At 41.9% G+C, this 22,042-nt stretch overlaps 1 protein-coding gene across 1 annotated transcript in view; it reads right to left on the bottom strand.

Moving 5' to 3' along the window:
* Positions 1-298: 298 nt before the first annotated feature.
* The window catches only part of camkmt (calmodulin-lysine N-methyltransferase), a 100,348-nt gene continuing 78,604 nt past the window's right edge, over positions 299-22,042 (bottom strand). Inside the window, exons 9-11 of the mRNA XM_035172716.2 lie at positions 14,875-14,938; positions 12,800-12,931; positions 299-3,745 (exon numbers count right to left, since the gene is read on the bottom strand). Coding sequence (XP_035028607.1) covers positions 3,653-3,745; positions 12,800-12,931; positions 14,875-14,938 — 289 coding nt within the window. The 3' untranslated portion in view covers positions 299-3,652. The remainder of the gene's footprint in view (positions 3,746-12,799; positions 12,932-14,874; positions 14,939-22,042) is intronic.

Here is a 22,042-nt window from a genome sequence, read left to right as displayed (position 1 = left end):
AGCACTAAGTGTGTGTATCTGTGTGTGTGTTACCTTGTCTGGCACCAGCTTAGCCTGCAGGAGGCCATTGTGTTTGAAAGACAGGCCACAGCCGATCTGGGCCCTGAAGGAAACTTTATTAAATCTGTGAGCGTTTAACACTGGATTGTTAATAATGTAACACACAAGAAGCTTTGTCGAGCAGGTCATAAGACAGAAGACAGAAAATCCATTATCCCCCATGTATTTAATTTTGTGATGCTGAAATGTTAAATAATTATTTACAATTTGAAAAGAAAAAAGAGTCCAGAGTCCAAAGTTTCTTGAAGAAAATGATTTTAATTTTATTCATTCACAAAAAACATCACTCACTGCAAACTACATTCAACCCACTGGTGGCGCTGACGCAGAGGGAATCTGATGAGACTCACTACATGAGGCCATGTCCACAATATAGATAACTGGAAATATTTCAATTGCATTTTTCAGCTCAGTAAACATTATAAAAATGCAAAAAGCGAATGCATTGGACAATGCACAGAACATTAAGGCCAGCAGCTTTAAAGCACACCACATGCTAGTTGTACCAAATTGTCTCTATTTGCGGCAAAATGCCACAAAGCCACTTTAACGTGTTCAGTTTGTTTGTGGTTAGCTGTGGAAAAAAAAGCCCAAAACCAGATCCTAGTTGAAATCTATCAGGATCAGTGTGGACATCGCCGGCAAAGGACCAACAAATCAATGATCTCTGTTTCACGACATCTCACAGTACAATGTCATAAATGTGTCGGAACAGAAGATTCCTGCAACACAGGATCTCTCTCCTACCGTCATATTAACGTTATCAAATCCTTGTAAAGACGTCTCTGAGTAACACCGACGATCAGCAGCTCTTTGTCCTTCTGCTGACGTCACAGTGAGAAGTGGTAAGTCTCCTCACACGCGGCACTAATATCACAACAAGAGGTAACAGCATCCTCGTGGCCCCGTTCAGACCCGGCAACAAACAATCCGTCCTGACAGATCCCATCACAAGTGGACGGCGCCACGTTCGTCTGGTATTAAAATGTGTCCTGAATGTGTCTCCTGTGACCACTTGTGATTGGATCCCAGTTCTCCGCTCTATATGCAAATAATCACATACATAATGTCTGTACGCGGAGACCATATGAAGCTGTTCTTACTCGAATTGAGATTGAAATCAATTTAACTGTCGCAGGTCAGAGGACGTCAGCTGAGTAGGCACTCGGGGCCCAGGATGCGTTTGTGTTCACATGTGGTTCGACGGATCAGACCTGTTTTTAGAGCTGACCACTCAGGACGCATGTTGATAGCAGGTCTGAACGGGGTCCATATGTAAACGGGACATGACAACAGCTGATGGGTTCAACAGGGGAACATTTTTTGCCACTGACAGAAGCAGCGATGTCGCAAGAAGAAGCAGCGATGCAGACGTCACAGTAAACGGCGAAAGACCGATGCCGAAGTGTGGCGTTGCTATTAGCTGTGGTGATTGTCACACCAGACAGTGATGGAGTCTCACAGTCACAGTTGTAGGGATGGTATTCCTACAGTGTGTTAGCCCACAGGTATCAAAGGTATCCAGCTAACTGCGTTACAGATAACAAAAAATGTAGTTAAATACTCTTCTGAACCTTTGCAATGCAATTTAAGTCCTCAAAGCTTCGAGAGCGCTGATAAAACTGGATTAATTTACCTTTCAGAGCAGGTACACGGAGGGAATACTGCTCTTTTCTGGAGGTGGATTATTCTTTTTTCTTTACATGAGACACGTAAACACCAGCCGCTGGGAGATACTGCATAGCTTCTTGGCTGTCGTGTACAGCGTGGATCACAGTGAAATGTGGAAACACCTTACCAGTGATAGGTACAACTTCAGGCTTGAGTGACCGGCTAACACTCGGCATGTTTTTCAATAACACTTGAGAGAGAAGAGAGCGCTGAATGCAAGGGACCTGAGTAAAACTGTGTTGATCGAAAACATGGCCAACAGAGGATCGAGAGTTGGCCGCTGATGTGTAAACGTTTTTAATCTCGAGATTGTGGGACTTTAAAAAACGATGGTATTTTATAAATTTGAAATCATATTCTCCTCCTGCATGCCCACTGGTTGTGGCTGCGTCGTGTTCTGGTTCCAGCTGCTTGTTCTCTTTAATATTGTTGTTTTTCAGGCATTTTTTTGGTTTTACATTCATACTGAAAATGTTTTTGCAACCTATTTTAATATCCTTGTGGTAACAGATACTGTGTGGCTGCACTTTAGTTACTGTATGATGTCTTTTATCTGTGTAGTAGCAGAAAGAATACTGTAGTATTCCTTTCCCCTCCTTCTGGAGAGATAACATGAGAAACAGAAAGAAATAGTCATATATAGAATGTAAAGTCTTAATCAATAACAAACCATTAAACGATTATGTATCAATATGTCATCATATAAATTGTCAGTATACCATTTGTAGTCATCTTAAATAGGCGTGGCTAAGCATGAACATGGAGCACGATGCTTCAGTCACAGCAGAAAAGAGGTAAGAGACCATCGGACAGGTCTGCATGAGAAACATCAGAAACAGACCTGATGCACAGACATCTTGCTCCGTGCATCACATCTTAGACCTTTTTAATCTATTCCACAGTATTGGGGTCACTTTTCAATAAATGCGAGTAGTAAGGAGTCACATGTGCACGTATTCTGTCTCTCGTTAGACACACACACGCTACCTGAAGGTGGTTCGGACTCTGAGCTTCCACCAGCGCGTCACAAACCCTTTTAATAAACTGTGTTGATCTGAACACTGACCTCTGACTGAGTGAATGAGTTGTGTTAGGGGAAATAAAGGTGGGAGAAGAAGGGAACCGGGAGGAATAAAGGAAACTGTGAACCGCTCCACAGTCTGTGATGGTGAATGTATTGGAGCTGGGGCCACAAACACAGTGACAGGGGTTGATACCAACTGGTCAACTGACTGAATGACTGACCCCTCGTCAGTAGGAATGACTGAGGCTACATCAACACTACTACGTTTTTAAGTTTAATGCCGTCCACACTATACTCTGCTGGCCTTGGTTAAAAGAAGTATGAGACCGTGTTGTAGTCTTGCTTTTCACCCTTGTTTCTTCTTGTTCGTATTATTTTCTGTAAATAACCAACCAACTGCAGAGAAAACAGAGTAGTATGAATGTAGCCTGAGGAAACGTCAGTGTCACTGATTATTGAACTACTTAAAATGACCAAACAAACTGATTGGCTTGTTGGTTGTGATGGTGACTGACTGCTTCACCTTCCTGGACGGCTGATTAACCAAAGGGTTGAGTGACACATGGCAGATGGTTAAAACAGGTATGAACAGGTATAATGTGCCCAACTCTTCCTCTTCCTCCTCACTTACAGTAAATGTATCCCCACTGACATCGTTCCTCACCAACACTTCAAACTACAAAACAAACACACTCATATATGAATATAAATTCTCTCAGTGGCCGACGTAAATATAAAAATTGTCTCAAATACAACCGCGGCTTGATTTGTTTGACTCGACACCGCGACAAACGCAGCCCCAGTGTTTTTCTAATACTGTTCCTTTCACTCAGACCTCATCGTCGTCTCCTCTGTGGCGTCAGTGTGGGACCGGGTGGACACGAGGGCTCACTTGTTTCACACAGAGAGGCTGACCGGTCCTTTGGTCAGCGTGAGGAGGAGAGGATAGTGGATGTTCTCGTCGTAGGCTTCTTTCCCTTCTCTCTGCATCTGGAAAACACAAAACACGGAAATCCTCAACCACCAAAGACTCCACAAAAGAATTATGAATTTAGATTCAACCAGATAGAACATTTAAATGTAAAGGGACACATGTAGTGAAGTGTTTTCTATCATGTTGAGTTAGTGTGAATATATCACATAACTTGAGGGATTTGATTAAATAAAGTTAAACTTATACACAAATATACACATTAAACACACAATCTATTTAATTAAATCTCCCATTTTTACATATATAAAATCATCACAGTGCACTGCAGTAATGTGTGCATTGGTGATATTGACAATTATTTTCATTATTGATTTATTTGCAAGTTATTATCTCCTCCAGGAGGTTGTGTTTCTACCCCAGTCTGTTTGTTGGTTTGTAGGCAGGATTATACAATAACTACTTGACGAATTACCATGAAACTTGGTGGGAGGATGCAGAATAAGTCAGTAAAGAACCCATTAAATTCTGGTTTAGATCTAGATCAGGGGGGGGATCCAGGATTTTTATTTGTTATAGTCTTTAAAATTGTGAGGAAGGGCACTAAGGAACATTTTCCTGAAATTCTCAGAGAACAATTATTGGATCTTCATGACAAAGCTAACAAGGCATGATTAGAGGACTGATATTTACGAGTGGGTGCAATTTGGTGCCGATCGAAATAAAAATCCAGATGTAGTGAATTTAAGTGTGTTTTGATAAGGGGCCTGTTGGGCCTTGAGGTATGAACCCTTTTGCCCTTCTAGTTTGATTAAATAGTTGAATAAAGATGTTTCTGGTTAATACAACTTCACAAAATAGTGAAAATCTCACATTATAACAACCCACAGCTTCAAGTTCAGTTGTAAAGTTGTTCATGTGCAGCAAGAAAAATCCTGATATTCAAGACAACAGAACTGCATGAAAACGATTAATTGATTATCAAAATAGTTGCTGATTATTCACTCAGTAATTAACTAATTGTTCCAGTTCTAGTGTGCACACCCCTGCAACAACACACACACACACACACACACACACACACACACACACACAGCTTTGTGGGGTGTCCATGTTGTGCCCACTCTTTGCCCTTTTAAGCAGACTTGGCAGTTTGGGTATGCACTCACTAATCAGCTCGCTCAGCGTCTCGCCCAATGATCAGAGACTTGTGAAAGTGAGTTTAGTGGTTCTGCTCATGTGAGAGTGTGTGATTGTCTGTCTGTGTGTGTGTGTACATCTGTGTCTGTCTGTGTGTGTGTGTATGTCTGTGTGTGTGTGTGTGTGTGTGTGTGAGGTGAGAACAAGATAGTGCAGGACTGTGTGAAAAGGTTTCTTCACAACAAACAGAAACTCAGACTGACCCTCAATCCACTTCCGTCAGCGGCCTCCAAGTTGTGTGCAAGTGATCCTCCATCCAACCTCAACCTTCTTACATTAGGAGCTCACCCGCCGACTGTGGGCGGTTCTCCCAACAAATTAGGTCAGATTCTTTTCTCTCGCTCATAACACTCTGGGTTTGCAGTTGTTCTACATTTAGTCAAATGTTTCCACCATTGAAATAAAAACTTTTAAGTATTTTAATGCAGAATGTAATTGTTAATTTTAACTTACTTCCATTTAAAAAAAAGGAAGACATCTAGTTTTGGCAATACTTGCATGTCCTTTGATTTATTCAGCTGCATTAAGACGTGCACACAAATGAACAGGACATATGGATGTACAGTATGTGTCTGTGCAGGTGACGTCTAACTATCACACGTTTGAAAGGACTGGAGAATTTGGAGCTTCATTTGGTTGGGTGTTGCTCAGGCTGGCATTAAAACTGCATGAAAAAACTCAGCCCCCTATTCATTTCAAAGAGACGACTATGTTGACACAGCCGGGCTGCCAACACAGAGGGGGGGGGAGGGAGTCCAGTCAAATTTATTCATAGAGCAAATTTAAGAACAAACGGTTGATCTAAGGGCTTAGTAAGGAAATTTAAAATACACGTAGATAATTAAAACACAAATAAACAGATAAATAAATCTAACAGAGAAAATATAAATTGATATCATCATCAAGCAACAACATTTAACCTGGTTCAGCTTCTGCTGCATCTCCTGCTACATCTGTTTTAATTAGAAAACGCCTCAACTCTGCCACACAACTGTCTTTATCCTCGGTTACCAGTGTAGAACACAACATGGATAATCAATTACAAGCGTTGCTGACTCAGCTGTTGTCCATTTTTTGCAAAGGTACAACTGTTTACATGTTCAGGAGACAAGCTATTATTTGAGCCAGTCCTCCTGAGTAGGTGAGTGATCTCCTCCTCTACATCATCTCTCCTGTTCCCACACCTTCTCCTCAGAAAGTGAGTGATCTCCTCCTCTACATCATCTCTCCTGTTCCCACACCTTCTCCTCAGAAAGTGAGTGATCTCCTCCTCTACGTCATCTCTCCTCATTCAGCCTTATTTCCCTCGCAGTTTCTGCCCATGTAGCTGAATATGAACGCGGTGCTCGTGTCGGCCTCCCTCACTCGGTCCCTCCCTTTCTCCCCAAGCGCCCTTCATGTGTGTTATCTTCCTGTGGCCATCCCTGCAGGCACCGACCAGTGGTTGAACCTGTGACCCTCCGAGAGAGAGAGAGGGAGAGAATGAGAGAGAGAGGGAGAGCAGACAGCCCAGGGGGTGGTTGGGCGTGGAGGGGCAGCTGCCTGCCCCCTGTGCTAAGCCTGCTATGGGGACCATGGCCAGCATTCACATTCAAATTCTACCAGGCGGAAGGAGCGAGGAGCGATAGATGGAGGGATGGAGGGATAGAGAGGCGGAGGGGTGGGAAGGTGGTTGGGGGGGGTGGACTTAACGCGGTGAGGGCTGAGAGCTCGCAGAGGTGAAAAGTTTAACAAGCAAAGCTGTTCCTCCTGATCGCAGGCTGCCTAATCAGCTTCATGGGTGGCTGGCTAAATCGGCTCTCAACCCGACCCCCTATCCCACCACCCCCCCCCCCACAATCTTTTCTCCTTTTTCTTCTTCCCCTTTCCGAGGTGCAAGTCATTTATTTTGTTGCCACTTCTGCCCCATCCTCTGTCTCCCTCTCCTCTCGCGCTCTCATTTCGCCTCTCCGTTTCTCTGCCTCCTGCTTTTTCTCGTTTATTCCTGCCCCGCTTGCGTAGACAGGAGAGAAAGTGAACAAGGTGGAAAAAAGAGAGAGAGGAGGAGGGTGGGTGGGTGGGTCGGGGGGGCCGAGACAAGGGAGGGACGGATGAACCGGATGTCTGGGGTCTCTCTCGGCAGGATTAGGAAACAGAGAATGAGGGATTGGGTGGATGGAGAGATGAGTAGAGGAAGGGATAGAGGGACAGGCTTGAATAAATAGAGAAGTGGGTCGTGATGTAGGAAATGGGGAGATAGAGGGGAGTGGAGGGAGGGAGGGGAGAGAGGGGTGAGGGAAGATATGTCAGAGAATGGAGGAGGAGGAGGGAGGCAGAAAGAAGTAGAGTATGAGTGCATGGACACAGTGGGGATACTATTAATGCATGTGGGAGAGACGGGGGATCTGCACATGTGCACACACACACACACACTCTCTCCCTTGTGTGTGTGTGTGTGTGTGTGTGTGTGTGTGTGTGTGTGTGTGTGTGTGTGTGTGTGTGTGTGTGTGTGTGTGTGTTGGAGAGAAATTAAAATTCATGACTCTCTCTTCACAACCATTTGAGTAACAAGATTAAGATGGCGGGTTAGAAAATAGCGCTGGCATTATCAGGCTGCTTGCAGTCCCTCCAGCTGCTTGCCTCTCTATTCCACAACAGTGGGGATAAGAGGATAACGCGCTAGCCCTGTCTGCCCGTCCCAGCACATGCTTTACACACACACACACACACACACACACACACACAAATACAAACACACAACGTTCTTAGACACACTACCGCTGCTCATCGGGCCCGCCTGCTGTCGGCAGTCCCTCGAGTGTTTGTGTCAGGGAGCAAAAGTGTGGGTGTGTGTGTGTGTGAAAAACTGCAGAGCTGGAGGTCTGGAGATGGGTTGTAAGAAAAAACCTCCACACTCTCTCTTTTTGCACACGTGGAAAAGCAAACGTCGAGATGGGCAGCGTATTCTGAACAAAATGAAATTTGGTGTGTGTCAAACCTGGCACAGTGAGGAATGCCAGCGAACCCACAGCTACAGCGACCGCGTGTACGTTTGTTTAACAGCGTCTGTGCCAGATGGAGGAGCCGGTGAGTCGCCGAGGGAGCATGAAAAGAAATGAACTCGGCCAAAATGACACACGTGGAAACTCCGGCAGTTACATGATGTTGTTGCATGGCTGCAGGTGCTTGTGTTTCCAGGGGAGCAGACGGATTCCTTGACAAAAATTGGGAGATGTATAATCTTTTATACTTATAATGTTATCACTTAATCATGTTACCCTGTTGCACTGACTTTGAGCTACACTGTGTAGTTTGGTCCCATTTATAGAATCCGGTCCTAATTAGATTCTGTAGTAATTAGTAATTATGAAAAGTATTAATTGTGAAATTTGTAGAGCAAAATTAATATTTAAAAAAAAATTGTCTTACATTATTGCAAATTACTGATCAAATTAACAGATTTATGACGATGTTCAAAATAAAATATATATAATAACGATAAATCATAGATCATATAATATATTCATAACATATTTCTACAAGATTTAAGTTTATAAAAGTGAAAGTTGCTTTTTTCCCCCTAATCTAATTAGAACGAGGCAGCGACAGTAAAAAGTTAATTTAGTTTAACAGTAAGTATTTTCTTTACAAACTGTTTCTCAGTACAAAACAAAACAACAGAGGCTTTTCAGTTCCACAGTTTTCTCTCAGTCAGTGTACATGTGCTTCTGGAGAAGATGATTCAAAACAATCTTTGATTGTCTTAAGCCACAGTGAAAGAAAATCCATAGTGTGTGTTCTGCTGTCGGGTCTGATGTGCATTTTCTTGGTCCATCCACTGAAAGTAAATATAGCTGAAGGAAGCTAATCTGTGGTGTAAATGAGCAGCAGCTGCTCATTTGGACGTGTGTGTGTGTGTGTGTGTGTGTGTGTCTGTGTGTGTGTGTGTGTGTGGGTGTGTGGTGGCAGTGAATGTTTCGCTGTGATATCATCATGTGGTGTGTGTGTGTTTGTGTATAATGTCTAGCCAATATGCTGTCTGAGTGATGTCTGGTCTGTGTGGGATTGCGATATAGCTTGTTTCTTAGCTGTGTGCACAGGTGTGTGTGTGTGTGTTGTGTGTGTGTGTGTGTGTGTGTGTGGAATGGTCAGTCAGGCACACACACACACACACACACACAGGGGTTGTTCCGTGTTCATCAGAAGATAAGCAGAGGCGACTTAATCACCTTCAGTTGTGAGGGGGGCACCACTTCAACTTGTCCTCATATCCGAGTGCAGCACCTGACCCCGCTGTTTGTGTGTCTGTGCGACAGTGTGTGTTACTGAGATGGAAGTGTGCATTTCAAAAAGTGAGCTGAATGGTGTGACAATCCCGCCGAATACCAAAGAAAAGAAGAAGGAGAAGAAGAAAAAAAAAACGGCATAATTTCAGGGTGATTTTTTATAACCCCCCCATCAATATTGTTCTGAATTTATTCCACTGTTCACACTGCAGTCATTATGTTGTCAAGCAATTCTCATCACTAAAACAGGTCTGAGTGGCAATTTTCCCGAGTGGTTGAGGTGCTGAACCATTAGAATTATCCAGTGACTGTATTCTGTGGCCTTGAGGCCTAATCAATTCTCTCAGCAGCTTTTTCAAACAAAGTTATATTTCTTTTAAATCAAAGGCAATCACAGCATCCACTTTAATACTACAGATCCCACTTGTTTCTTTCCTTCCCTCTTAACTCCTGACTTTCTCCTCTAACCTTCCTTTCTTCTCTCTTTCTAAGTCATGTTTTTTTTTTATTGTCCTTTTTCTATACTCTATAGCTCTTCTTGTGCCGCTTCCACTCCAAGACCGAAACCCGGTTTTCCAGTATTTTGTCCTTGTCCATGTTTAGTAGGAGATTTATTCCCCTGAAATGTGTTCTCCAGTGACATGAGGAGGTCTGGGTGGACGAGTGGCACCAGATATCAGGATGTGAGTCCCACATCCCATGTGGTCTTTGGTTTAGGCTCCTTGAAAACCTTTTTGGCTATTAAAAAAATGCTGGTTTTGGTTTAACACAGAATAAGTACATTTAATACAAGCTTAACCAAATGTTTTCGTCCGCTAAAGCATAACCATAACAAGATTAGGTCAAAACCTGGGCTTTGTTTGGTAGATATGTGAAATTGTGAGACAACTGAAAACTGTTGTCGAGCTGAAATAGTCTAATTAGAATATTCACAATGTCATTTTGTCCTGTTCAACATTCAGCCTGGTATCAGTTGGTTTCTTTATCTTTTTGCTTCTCTCTTACTCTTCGTTAATGTTTTACTGTTTGGAGGAAAGTTAGAAGTGTCTTTCTTATTTGAGCTTTTTTTCACGTATGATCTTCAGACAGTGTCATTGTCCAGAGTTTCACAAAGTCAGCACACAACTGGAGTTTGCTCCTGCATGTTCTCATCTACTGGAGATTTATGGTTCGGTTTAGAGGACGGTTGCTCAGCAGGTTGCTCTCCAGAAAATGAGCTGTCAGGGTAACATCCATTTAACGTCTGGCTTAACTGATTCAGTCACTTGCGGTCACACATGCAGCTCCTCTGGAAAATGTCTAGAACAGTTCCAGTGCCGCTTTTATCTGTCACAGTGCACGACCTCTGTCTGAGTACCAGACTCCTGCTCCGCCTCTGTGCCTCTGACTGAACACAGTGGCCACAGAGGGAGGTGTGCTGAGGTGAGGTTTGTCCGGAAAGCCATTTGATTTGTCGCTCGGTACTTTTTGAAAAGGAATTCGCTAAAGTGGTGTGAGAATTCGGTAAATGTAGCGACGAATGCTTTAAGTTGGCTACGCTGCCTGAAAACGCCCCCTGCTGACTGCTCGCGTCAATTCATTTTGAAGGAGCAACTGCCACTGATGAAACACACTAATGGTTTAAACTGCAGTCAGTCAGTGGCAGTGATGGAAACGTGACATCCGGGGGGGGCTTTTGCGAGTCTCGAGCTTTTCTGGCTCGACGTTATGACGCGAGTGGAATTTTCCGAGCGTTGGTGTGTAAATACCCACAAATGCCATTATTGTTTTTTACATATTGGCAACAACGTACAACATTTATTTTCTAACATGCAAGATGCAACACTGGTGAGACAGCGAGGTGATGGAGTTTCTCAGTTTCCAGCGGGTTCATGACGTCAAACATGATGCACCGGAAAAAAACTCCTTTACTGGCAACGGGTCAATTGCCTTTTTTAGCGGGTTTACCAGCATTAAAAAAATGCTTTTACACGTTAATTTTAATGTGAAATACGTCAAAGAGATATGAGTCAGTCCCTACTTATACTTGTTTCACTATTTTTTAACAGAAAATTACTTTTTGCACATTTCTGTTTATGTACAAACATTTTGTCTTCTGTACAAACAGATTTTTACTCGCTCGTACAATCCTGTGCCACTGCACTTAACTTATAACTTTCAAACCACTACAGTGAAAAGGTGTATATAATGTACATATATTTTTATATTTCTATTATCCTGTCCTGTTTCCTTTCCCCCCGGTGTGTGGATCAATTAAGTTTTTATCTTATCGTATCTTAATTAACAATATGTCATCAGTCAGCGTGAGAGGACAGTGTCCACCGATGCTGTGGCCGCCTGTAGTTCGAAGGGATCACTCATGGAACGCGTGAGTGATCGTTCATGTCAAATATAAAGAAGGATAAATATTACAGAGCGAAGGAGAGAAGCAGTGAGATTTTTTCCTCGCTGAGGTTAAAGCAATTTAACAGGCTTTTTAATGGCCAGTCTGTCCAATTGTCCCACCAGTGTAGGTGAACATGTGTGCACCAATTTAGCCCGCTCCTTGCTGTCCTGTTCTTCTGTAGCTGTGTGTGTAATGGAGATAACAGCTGGACTCCACTTCTTTTAACACTGCCTGCTCGTGTGCTTTCTGCCGCTCTTTTTCTCTTTTTCACTCGGCTTTTCTCTCCTCTCTCTCTCTCTCACACATTGTGAAGTTAAGGCAGCTTGTTTTTGCGCCGTGTCTAGCAAACTGTTTCACTTTCACACAGAGATCCTGCTATAAAAGACAATAAAATAAAAGAGCTCATTCACACTGAACCAATCACCCCTGCGTGTGATTCTTAATAGCATGACGTCACTCTGGAATCCGAGGCTTGACGTGTGACACGTTAGCATCAGCGTCCTGTGCCTCCTCTCTGTTTCACACAGGTTCTTGACTACTTCTCTAACACACAGAGGCCTAACAACAAACGCCCCCAGTTTTAATGTTTGTAACGTTTATACAGAGCGGTGAGGCAGAGTGAAGATGCTGCGTGAAAGAGGCTTTAGCATCAGAGGATAAACCAACTAACAAGTGTACGTTACGTGACCTGGATAATTTTTGGTTCCTTTATTAAATAGCATTTTCTAGACTGCAACTGAACTGTAGTAACTGGTTTTTATCCATTTCATGGCAGGTCCATTATAATAAGATGCGAACAGGCTATTTGCTACTGTCAAAGTTCAACAGAGGCAAATTAATTAAATGCATTTTGTCTCTGGTCTCTTAAGAGGCTGTAACCCTCAGATAAAATAGTGTCCTCCAGTCTGCGGGGGGAGAAATTATTACAGTGACCGATCACCTCTCTCAACAAATATATGGCATGAAATTATAATATTAAGGCAGATTTACAAAAGAATAAGAATCTGTGCTCTAATTTCCAAACTGGTTGCTGAAAAGTGCAGAAGAGACTTTCTTAGAACCTAAAAACAGGCAGTTGGTGATCATGTATTATTTTATTCATACCTTAGTTGAACAAGCTTTACCTGTATATCAACTCTTGATGACATGACACTGGGAATTTGGATTTAATAATACATTTCCCTGCATGTAACTCTCTCTTATACCATTGTCTCATTTTTACAGGTACCAGTACAGAGTCACTGTCTGTGTGCTGTTCTTACCTTTAGGTGAACTTCCCAGACCTGAGCGTCGTACTGCTGGTGTTGAGAGACGCAGAGTCCGGCCTGTTGGGCCAACTGACAGAACAGCCTCAGAGTTTCGCCTCGCAGCGGAGCGAGAACCAACGCCGTGCCCTGGGGAGGAAACCACAGGAAGGTGAGCGCTCCACCAGTGTGATGATTGATGTAGTGTCGGAAACATTTAGTGAGAAACTTCACACATACTGTCACCGTTCGTTTCTCATAAGATTTGTTGTTTAACTTTGCAAACACCGTTTTTTTTTACCAGGCATAAAACAAAAATAATTAAGCTCTACTAATCCAATCGACCCTGGAAATATGACAGCAGCACACATGTAGGTGTGAATTTGTCTACTCATGAATTGACTTGTTTGGGTGTTGGTGTTTGTGTCTATGCGTGTGTGTGTGTCTGTGTCTGTGTGTGTGTGTGTGTGAGAGAGAGAGAGAGAAAGACAGTGTGTGTGCATCACAGATGTCCTGGAAACACTAAGAGGATTACCAAGAGGTTCAAAGTTTCTTTGAAATCCTTCAGCTTTCAGTTTTATTTCATGCTGATCGTGTTATTATTGTTTTAATTAAATGGAGCGGGATGCTCACACAAACACACACACACACACACACACACACACACACACACACACACACACACACAGATAAATAAATGCCCAGTGACACAACACACGCTCAAAGAACACAAGCGCAGTGAAAACAGCAGGATCACCGTGTTTGACAGATGATTTTTCATCTGTACATCCAGTTTATTCTCCTCCAATCCCCCCCCCCCCTTTAAAAACACAGCAAAACCAAACAAACAGACCAAATTCCTCCCGGCACTAATCAGCTGATTAAGGGGGATCCAGCCCACCGGATGGACCACCTTTGTCAGAAAACAACAAATTAGTGCCATTAGATGGGAGAATTAATTGTTGCTTTGTTAATTGTTTAATCAGCTTAGCGAATTATTAAATATTTGCCGACGCTTGTTGTGGCAGCGACAGTCTGATGGCCGACACTCAAATCGTATTAGCCCCCGAATTATCTCCGCTGGATTAAAGAGCGAGAGACATGAAGAGACTTAACACACAGATGTACAACAATGGCCAGATGTCGTATCTGTCGTTGGGCCACATCAGCTCGTTGCATTTAACTGCAACCGAGACATGCGCTGTGGGCGTTACTGCGCATGTCTGAAGAAACCGTGTGTGTGTCAACACTGGAAACAAGTTAGATTTAATATTAATAATGTATGATTTATTCTTTTTAGTTAAGTCAGCAGGCAGTTTTTAGAGGGACTATGTTTCTGAAGGAAGTAGTTCTGGTGAAAACAGTGAGAGACATGGACAGTGTTTATGAAACTGGAGGTTTCTGATTAATCTTTCATATTTTTACTTGTTTGGTTTGGTTTATGCTTTGATTCATTTCTCCTCTGCCTTCATTTTCCATCTCCGTCTCCATCCCACTCTCAGCTCTACCCTTCCCTTCCATCCATCTCTTTTCTCCTTCTTCCTCCCCTCCTCCCTCCTCTTTCTCCTTCTTCTCCCCTATCTCCTTCAGGGCCATTTTCATCTCTTTTTCATAAACAGATATTCCCTAACACCACTCTGGCCTCTGTACTTAAAATGCAACCCCCCTTCCCTCAGATGAATATAAATCTCAACCCTATCTCTTCCAGCCTTTTGCTTTCTTCCCTCCCGTTTGCTTTGGCTGTCACAGCATGGGGTCTTATCGAGGGGCCAAAAGGGAGAAGTTGCCTCGGATTTGTGATTAAGGAAAAAGGCATGAAAGAGAGAGATGGAGATCAGAGCGATGCATTCAAGTCGCTCATAATAAGCATTAAAGAATTACATGATATTAATCCTTTCAGACCATTAATGTGTATAGGGTTTGGGGCGAGGCTTAATTATGACTCAGAAGAGAGGACGGGGATAAGCGGAGATATATACAGTAGAAACACAGAGGCAAACACACGCACACGCACGACACACACACACACACACACACACACACACACACACACACACACACACACACACACACACACACACACACACACTTACGTTGGGCTGCAGTAATCTCCTTATAGCATCAACCAGGCTGGCTCTGTACTGGTCGAGGAACAAACTGAATGGGGAGAGGGAGAGTCAGGTTAGAATGCATTCCTACGATAGCAGCTCCAGATAAAGCAGCAGGCTATTTATTTTCTTTTGTTTACAAATAAATCCACTGACAAGAAGCAGGGAAAAACAATTTGCATGAGTAAGATGCTCCCTCTTTTTTTTTGTTTACGTCTGAGTTTCCATGTGTGTTCACCTCGGCCTGCTGTCGAGGCACCGAGAGGACTGCAGAGAATACCAGAATATCCAGCGTGCAAAGACACAATTGCCCACAAAACACACACACACACATATGCACATTATATGCAAACACACACACTTTTACTGAGATACTTCAAAGCGCTACAAAGCACCTTGGATTTGTGGAATTAATACCTTGAATTTGTCACTCGCTCTGTAGTTAATATGAAGATATAAGAACAAAAAACAGCAATTTTTCTCGTTGCACATTAAACGACATTGTACTGTAACTTTCATGTGAGTGTGTTAGAGACCTTGTGTAGCTTACATCACAGGGAGTTAGACCGATTGTGCATGTGCTGTATGTTTGTGCAGCTTCACACCTAATGTGATAAGCACATTTACATAATTGACATGCCATGAATTGTAAAGGTACTACCGGGATGCTCCGTTACACAAATTCAAATTAGTAGAATCATCAAATCTTTTCTCCTCACCTTCATTTCAAAATGATTCAGCCTAAAGTTTTATTTTCAATCCACTTGATACCTTAGAGAATTTTTCTAAATTGAGGTCCTTTGACTTGAAATGATGGGTTGAATGAATACAGAGAGTTGAGAGTTCACTCGACTCATTAAATCAAGTTGTGAAAGAAACTGTCAAATGAAAATTAACTTCCCAGCATGCATTGCTTTATAGTTTAAACTCTCCAAAATAATCATTTTTTTGTAATTTGAATAGAAAATACATGATGTAAACTCGCTAAATGTCCATAATGCAAACACGGCATTGTTGCTTCTCTTCTTAATAATGAAAAATATTATGACCACAGTGACATTTAGAGGAGGATTCAGTCTCTGCAGCTTCATGTCAAACAAATCACTATTTAAAACTCTTTCAAATAAAAACATGGCAATGAAAAGCAAAAGATTGTTCATCAGACTAAACAGTTCATTAAATTTACTGACTTATGTTTACTGAGCTTTTCTTCAGATCACTGAACTCGTTTAAATTTCAAAAAGTTGAAAAAACATGAGACTCCAATAGGGACTGACTTATTATTTAGTTATGTAAACTAAACGAGTATATATAATATAATATGGTTTTTTTTATTAATATCCTAAATTACCTATCAAATTCAGTCAAATACAAATTTCAAGGAAGCTGAGACAACGTAACTGCAGCGATAAACAAAAAGTGATTCATAAACTGATTATGCAAAGATAAGTGGAGTCAAAATGAGAACATCCCAAAATAATTCACAATTTAAAAACAAGCTGATTTTATGTAACAGTGTCCGATTCTGTGTGGGAGAGAGATTTGTTCAACACACACACACACACACACACACACACACACACACACACACACACACACAAATCTGATCATCACACCTGTCGTGTGTTCACAATGACGAAAATCAATCCATTATGCACATAAGTAGTGCACTGTGTGTGTGTGTGTGTGTGTGTGTATGCACCTATTTATCACCGATGAGAGTGGAGTAATTTGACTAAAATGCAACAATACTGAGCAGATTAGACATAATCCCAAACATCCGTCCAGTGGAGTGGCAATCTGGACGCATGTTTCCAATCACTGCTTCTGACCTTTCCTCATTCACAATCCTCTGATCCCAGACAGGAGCCAGCATCTCCTCACAGCCTACACCTACACTGCCATGTTTTTCCAGACGATATATATATATATACGTAGATCTTTAAAAAAACGAACTACAAAGCACTACAGGACAATAGTGAAACCAGGATGTGTGCAGGTATGTGTTGAGTTTATTATTCTTTCTGAGGGGCAAAGTTTATTTGGCTTGAAAGGTGAGAGGTTTGTGTTTGGTTTATTTTGCCACAGACACCAGTTCAGGGGAAAGCTAATTACAACAAGGAAGTGAGGTAGTTGGGTGGAGGCAACAGCTGGAACACACACACACACACACACACACACACACACACACACACACACACACACACACACACACACACACACACACACACACACACACACACACACACACACACACACACACACACACACACACAGGGCAGGGGAAGGACAGTGTGTCATGCAGAGGGCAACAGCTCAAGTCACAGACAAGATTTTCTCTAAACATGTTACAGTCGATATACTTCAAGACCATTTAAGAAAGAAAATTGGGTGGGTGGTGAGATCCACCTTGTACAGGTCGCTAGCATACAAAATGATAATATATACAATCTACTATATTATAATATAAAAGGATATAATGAAAAATAGCCCTCGATATTAACACTTGCTGTGTCAGTGACAGATAAAGGCGTAAGACATAAGTTTAATAAAATCATGTATGTTATGTTGACCTGATTATTGCACCCACAAAATTGAGTAATTATTTTTAACTATGGCTCAAAAAAATAAACTAACTCAGAAATACAAAAGAAAATCTTCTGTTATAGAAGAAAATAACTAAAATTGGTAGATAAACATGTCCTTCAGCTGTGAGTAGCATCATCATAACAATCATCTGACATCAGACGGCACACCAAAAAGAACCAGAGATGTTAATGTGATAGAGGAAAGAAGGCAAATTAAATATATTTAAAAGCACCTTTCACAGATGCAAAATCACAAATTGCTTTACATCAATAAAAGAAACATGCAAAATTATAATATATGAAATGGTTCTTTATATGGAAAAGGGTTCCCCACCCTTGATGTGGATAACAGACTTTGCCACTCAGAGGAATGTTTCACCTTCTGTTAAACCGTCTGTCTGAGGTTTATTGTTTTGTCACATGAACACCGTGAGTGGTCTTCCCCTTTAAGGTCACCTCGGATGCCCTCAGACTGTCAGAGGCCTATTGTCTCACGCTGACCCCCCCCCTAGGACAGCCCGGGCGAACTCTAGTCAAAATGGCCCGGGGGTCAAAGGGCACAACATGGGCGTGAGTGAGCGTGTGAGTGAGCGTGTGAGTGAGCGTGTGAGTTAGCGTGAGTATAACTGCTATATTTGTCTCCTTAGACACATACGTGAATGTACAGGATGTTGTCAAAGGGTGAGACCCTGGAAACACATGACATCATCTACTTAGTTCTTCAAGAGGAAATTATACATTAAAATGCATCACACAGTGTATTTCAGGTTTTGTGTGGGTGACATTCTAGTATTTGAATTTAATTGTAGTATTTTCCTACAGTACTGTGCCTTAAGAGAGTATTTAAATAATATACAGTTCGTTTCTTTCTGATTGTTTATCTTTATCTATCCACGAAAGTCGCCATTACTACTTGTGTCGTTGCCAAAACAAGACTAAGCCACATAAAACTGAAATAGCAACACAACCTTGCGATTGTGTAAACAAATAGAAACACAGCAAAGCACGCACACAGTAAATACAGAGCGACTGGAGTGCAGTGCAGTGAGTGCGTTAACCTCGACCTCTTAAATAGACAGATAATACGACAACTGTCACACACACTGGTTTCACTCCATCATCCTATTACAGACTATGCAAGAGAGTGTGTGGCATGTGTGTGTGGGTGTGTGTAGTTGAATGTGTCACATTCTTTGACTGTGACTTCCACATTTCTTAGCGTTGAATGCCTCTCACACTCACCGTGTTTAAGTGGCTGAGCACCCTGTGGCTGTTTTGTTCATAATTTCTAAATCTGATCTAAAGTCAATGAGCGGACCATTCAGATCCACTATCAGCTTTTTGTTGCCTAAAAAATGCAGATTCACAACAACTCTGAATACTCGTCAGCTTTCAACACCACTGCAGCTCCGACATGAATGAGATGTGAGCAGCAGAAGTTATGACATGTTGATCGAATATTTTCTCGCTGGAACTATTAAGCTCTCGATGATATGAAAGGCTCTGCATAGTTTTTCTAATCTGGCATCTTCATTTATTTGAATCTTAATTTGAATCAGTTTCATAGAAAGGAAAATCATTTTCTCGCTACTTTAGCTTGATGAAAAGGTTCTATAGACCTGCGACAGGAATTCAGTTAGTGTTAATGTGGACAGTTGACACCGGTTCATGAGGCAAACAAAAGGAAACAAAGTAATGCAGTTCTTAAAGATGTGATATGATTGAGAAAGAGAAAAAACTAAAAATCACAAGATAGAAATAGACAAAGTAGAGAAAAGTTGAGTTATTATGCATTTAGCCTCTTAACCTTCAATAAAATTGTGAATTTCACTTTCTTTGAAACTTGTTGAAAACCTTTTGGATAATGTAGCATAAAGGACTTGTTGTTTTTACACATTTTAATGAAGAATAGTTCTATCTTTAAACATAATGAAAACATTGTTGTTGCTTGATTCATCCATCAGCTACATGTTTATTTATTTTTCTACAGATTTCTGACCTTCTGTCCAGGATGGTTTTATTGTGACAAATTATACATTAAGAGCTTTCAACAAAGACGTGTTTGTGGATTCCTTTTTGTGTGTTTGTACCAGTTATTTGTGCAAAGATCCTGATCTAAACATATCTGCAGTTGACTCTTAGGTGCAATGTGAACGCACAGGGTGCAAATGGCAAAGATATAGAACAAAAACAATGTACACAAACACGTGTACACACAAACACGTGTACACACACACACACACACGCACACAAACCAGGTTTTATCTCAGTGCCCACATGGACAGCTTTTGGAAAATGTAGAGATGCCAACATCCCAGCCAAGGATTCTCTGCCATCCACATGCCCACTGCAGGAATCCCTCTCTCTCTCCTGCTCTCTCTCTCACAGACACACACACAGACACACACACACAGACACACACACAGACACACACACAAACGGCACACAGCCCTCCACTAAGCCTGTGCTCCTGCAGTTTGTCTTTCTCTCTCAGATATGGACTGATTATACTTTTGGGAAACTTGATGAGACTTGAAGATTTCCTAAACTAATTAGTTAAACATTCTTTCAAAGCTCGACACAGGATGAGAACAATATCATTTCATTTAAAAAGTGCTTTCCAAAGGATAAAGCCATGAAAAAAAAATGGAATAAAATGGCCATTAAATATATACAATTTCCATTATGATCTTGTGTGAAGTGGATGTTTCACGGTTCTACGTCACACTTCAGTGTTTGTTTCATAATGAACCACAACAGGCTCCAAACTAATTGTGTCACATGGTTTTTGCATCACATTTCCCAGCTGTGACATCACACAAAAGACACACATCCTGATGTCTTTTTTGAGTGGTGCAATTTCATCACGTTAAAAGGTTGGTCAAGCATTCAGCAGAGGCAGATTCCTACTTTAACAACATCTCTTACAGCAACCTCCAACATCTGTTACAGCAACCTCCACTCTATACTCTACAATTCTTCTTCTTCTTCTTCTTCTTCTTCTTCTTCTTCTTCTTCTTCTTCTTCTTCTTCGCACACAATGCTTCACCAAACCTCTCCCGGTAGGAGCTATAATTAATCGGAGTGGAAGCTGCGTTGTTGACCTTTTCGCAGGTGATCATCACAATGATGCATCCTTTAATCGGTGAGCCATCACTCTTCAACCAAGACCACTGCAATTATCACACAATCACTCACCACACACACACACACACACACACACACACACACACACTCAGAGAGAAGAAAAGATGGCAGAGAAACGTCTTGCAGCACTCACATACACACACACACATGCACACGGACCTGTGGCTAAAGCGAGCACCTCTGCTGAGAGACATGGGAAATCTGAAGAACCCATGATATCAAAAATTCACACACAATTTACTCTGCTCTCACTCTATCTGCCTCCATCTATCATACACACGTGCATATACACTAGTCCTCTGTAAAACATCCTCTATTAGCTGCCTGCTCTCTTTCTCTCTCTGGGTGCTGTACCTGACTATTACCTGTAATGACCGTGACATTACAATAATGATAACGGCATTTGCTAATGCTGCACTTAGCACACGCACTCGCCTGCGCAGATCGAGACACACACGGGTTGTACACAAGCTTGTTTTGTTCGGTGTTTGTGAAGCTGGAAAATAGTCGAGTGCTTTTTTGCTTGAACCAACAACGCGTCCATCTCCTCCACGTGTGTGAGCCGTGCGTGTGCGAATGTGAGCGTGCAGGTGTGATGGAGGGTAAGTGGACATAAATGCCGTTTTCTCACAGCAAAGAATTTGAAATTGTCTAAAAGAAGGTGCTGGTCCACAGTTGCATGACAGGAAACAACCATTCGTGTTTTCCTGTCCTTAGGCTAGAGTCCTGCAAACCTTTACCCACAAAACTCCACCTACCTACCTGCAATTATCAAATCTGGACCCGTTTACATATGTGCTACAGACACAGGCACCACATCTATTGGGTGGTGTCCCCCTCGACCTCGTGTTCAGGTGGCTGAGTTGTGCTCTTGGGAAAGTATCTGTGAATCGCAGACTTGTGGCTATTAGCAGCTAATACTTTTTGGCATATTTTACGAGCAGCAAAGCCACTAAGAATTCATTCACCATTCATGTGATCAAGTTCTAGCTGATTTGATGTTGGTAGTGACAGTTATCTGAGTGGAGGTGTCAAAGTTGATGTTATAGACTTTCACAATAAAACAAACCCTTGAGGCTGATTAGATGCTTTGATTTCTGATTTCTCAACATCCTTCAGTTCTCACCTGCCGCCCACCCGCCCACGTTTAGTTCATTTATACCCGTACCTATACATTTATATATAAGATATTTTTTCAAGTAAACTGTCTTCAACCTCCACCAATAGAAGAGACATGAACAAAGACAGGGCAGCACTTCAGCATCTCAGGGTGAATCTCATACACTTCTGTTACTTCACTACTGAGTTATGTTGACTGCCTCAGTGAGAAGGCTGAGCTCTGACCTATCCACAGAGGGTGAGATGTTGAAGTCACAAAGAGATTATTTCATTATTCAACAAAAATGATCAGCCGAGGT

The sequence above is a fragment of the Hippoglossus stenolepis genome, chromosome 12 (genome assembly GCF_022539355.2).
Source record: "Hippoglossus stenolepis isolate QCI-W04-F060 chromosome 12, HSTE1.2, whole genome shotgun sequence".
Taxonomy (NCBI): Eukaryota; Metazoa; Chordata; class Actinopteri; order Pleuronectiformes; family Pleuronectidae; genus Hippoglossus; species Hippoglossus stenolepis.
The sequence above is the reverse complement of the archived record's forward strand: the minus strand, read 5'-3'. Positions and strand labels throughout refer to the sequence as shown.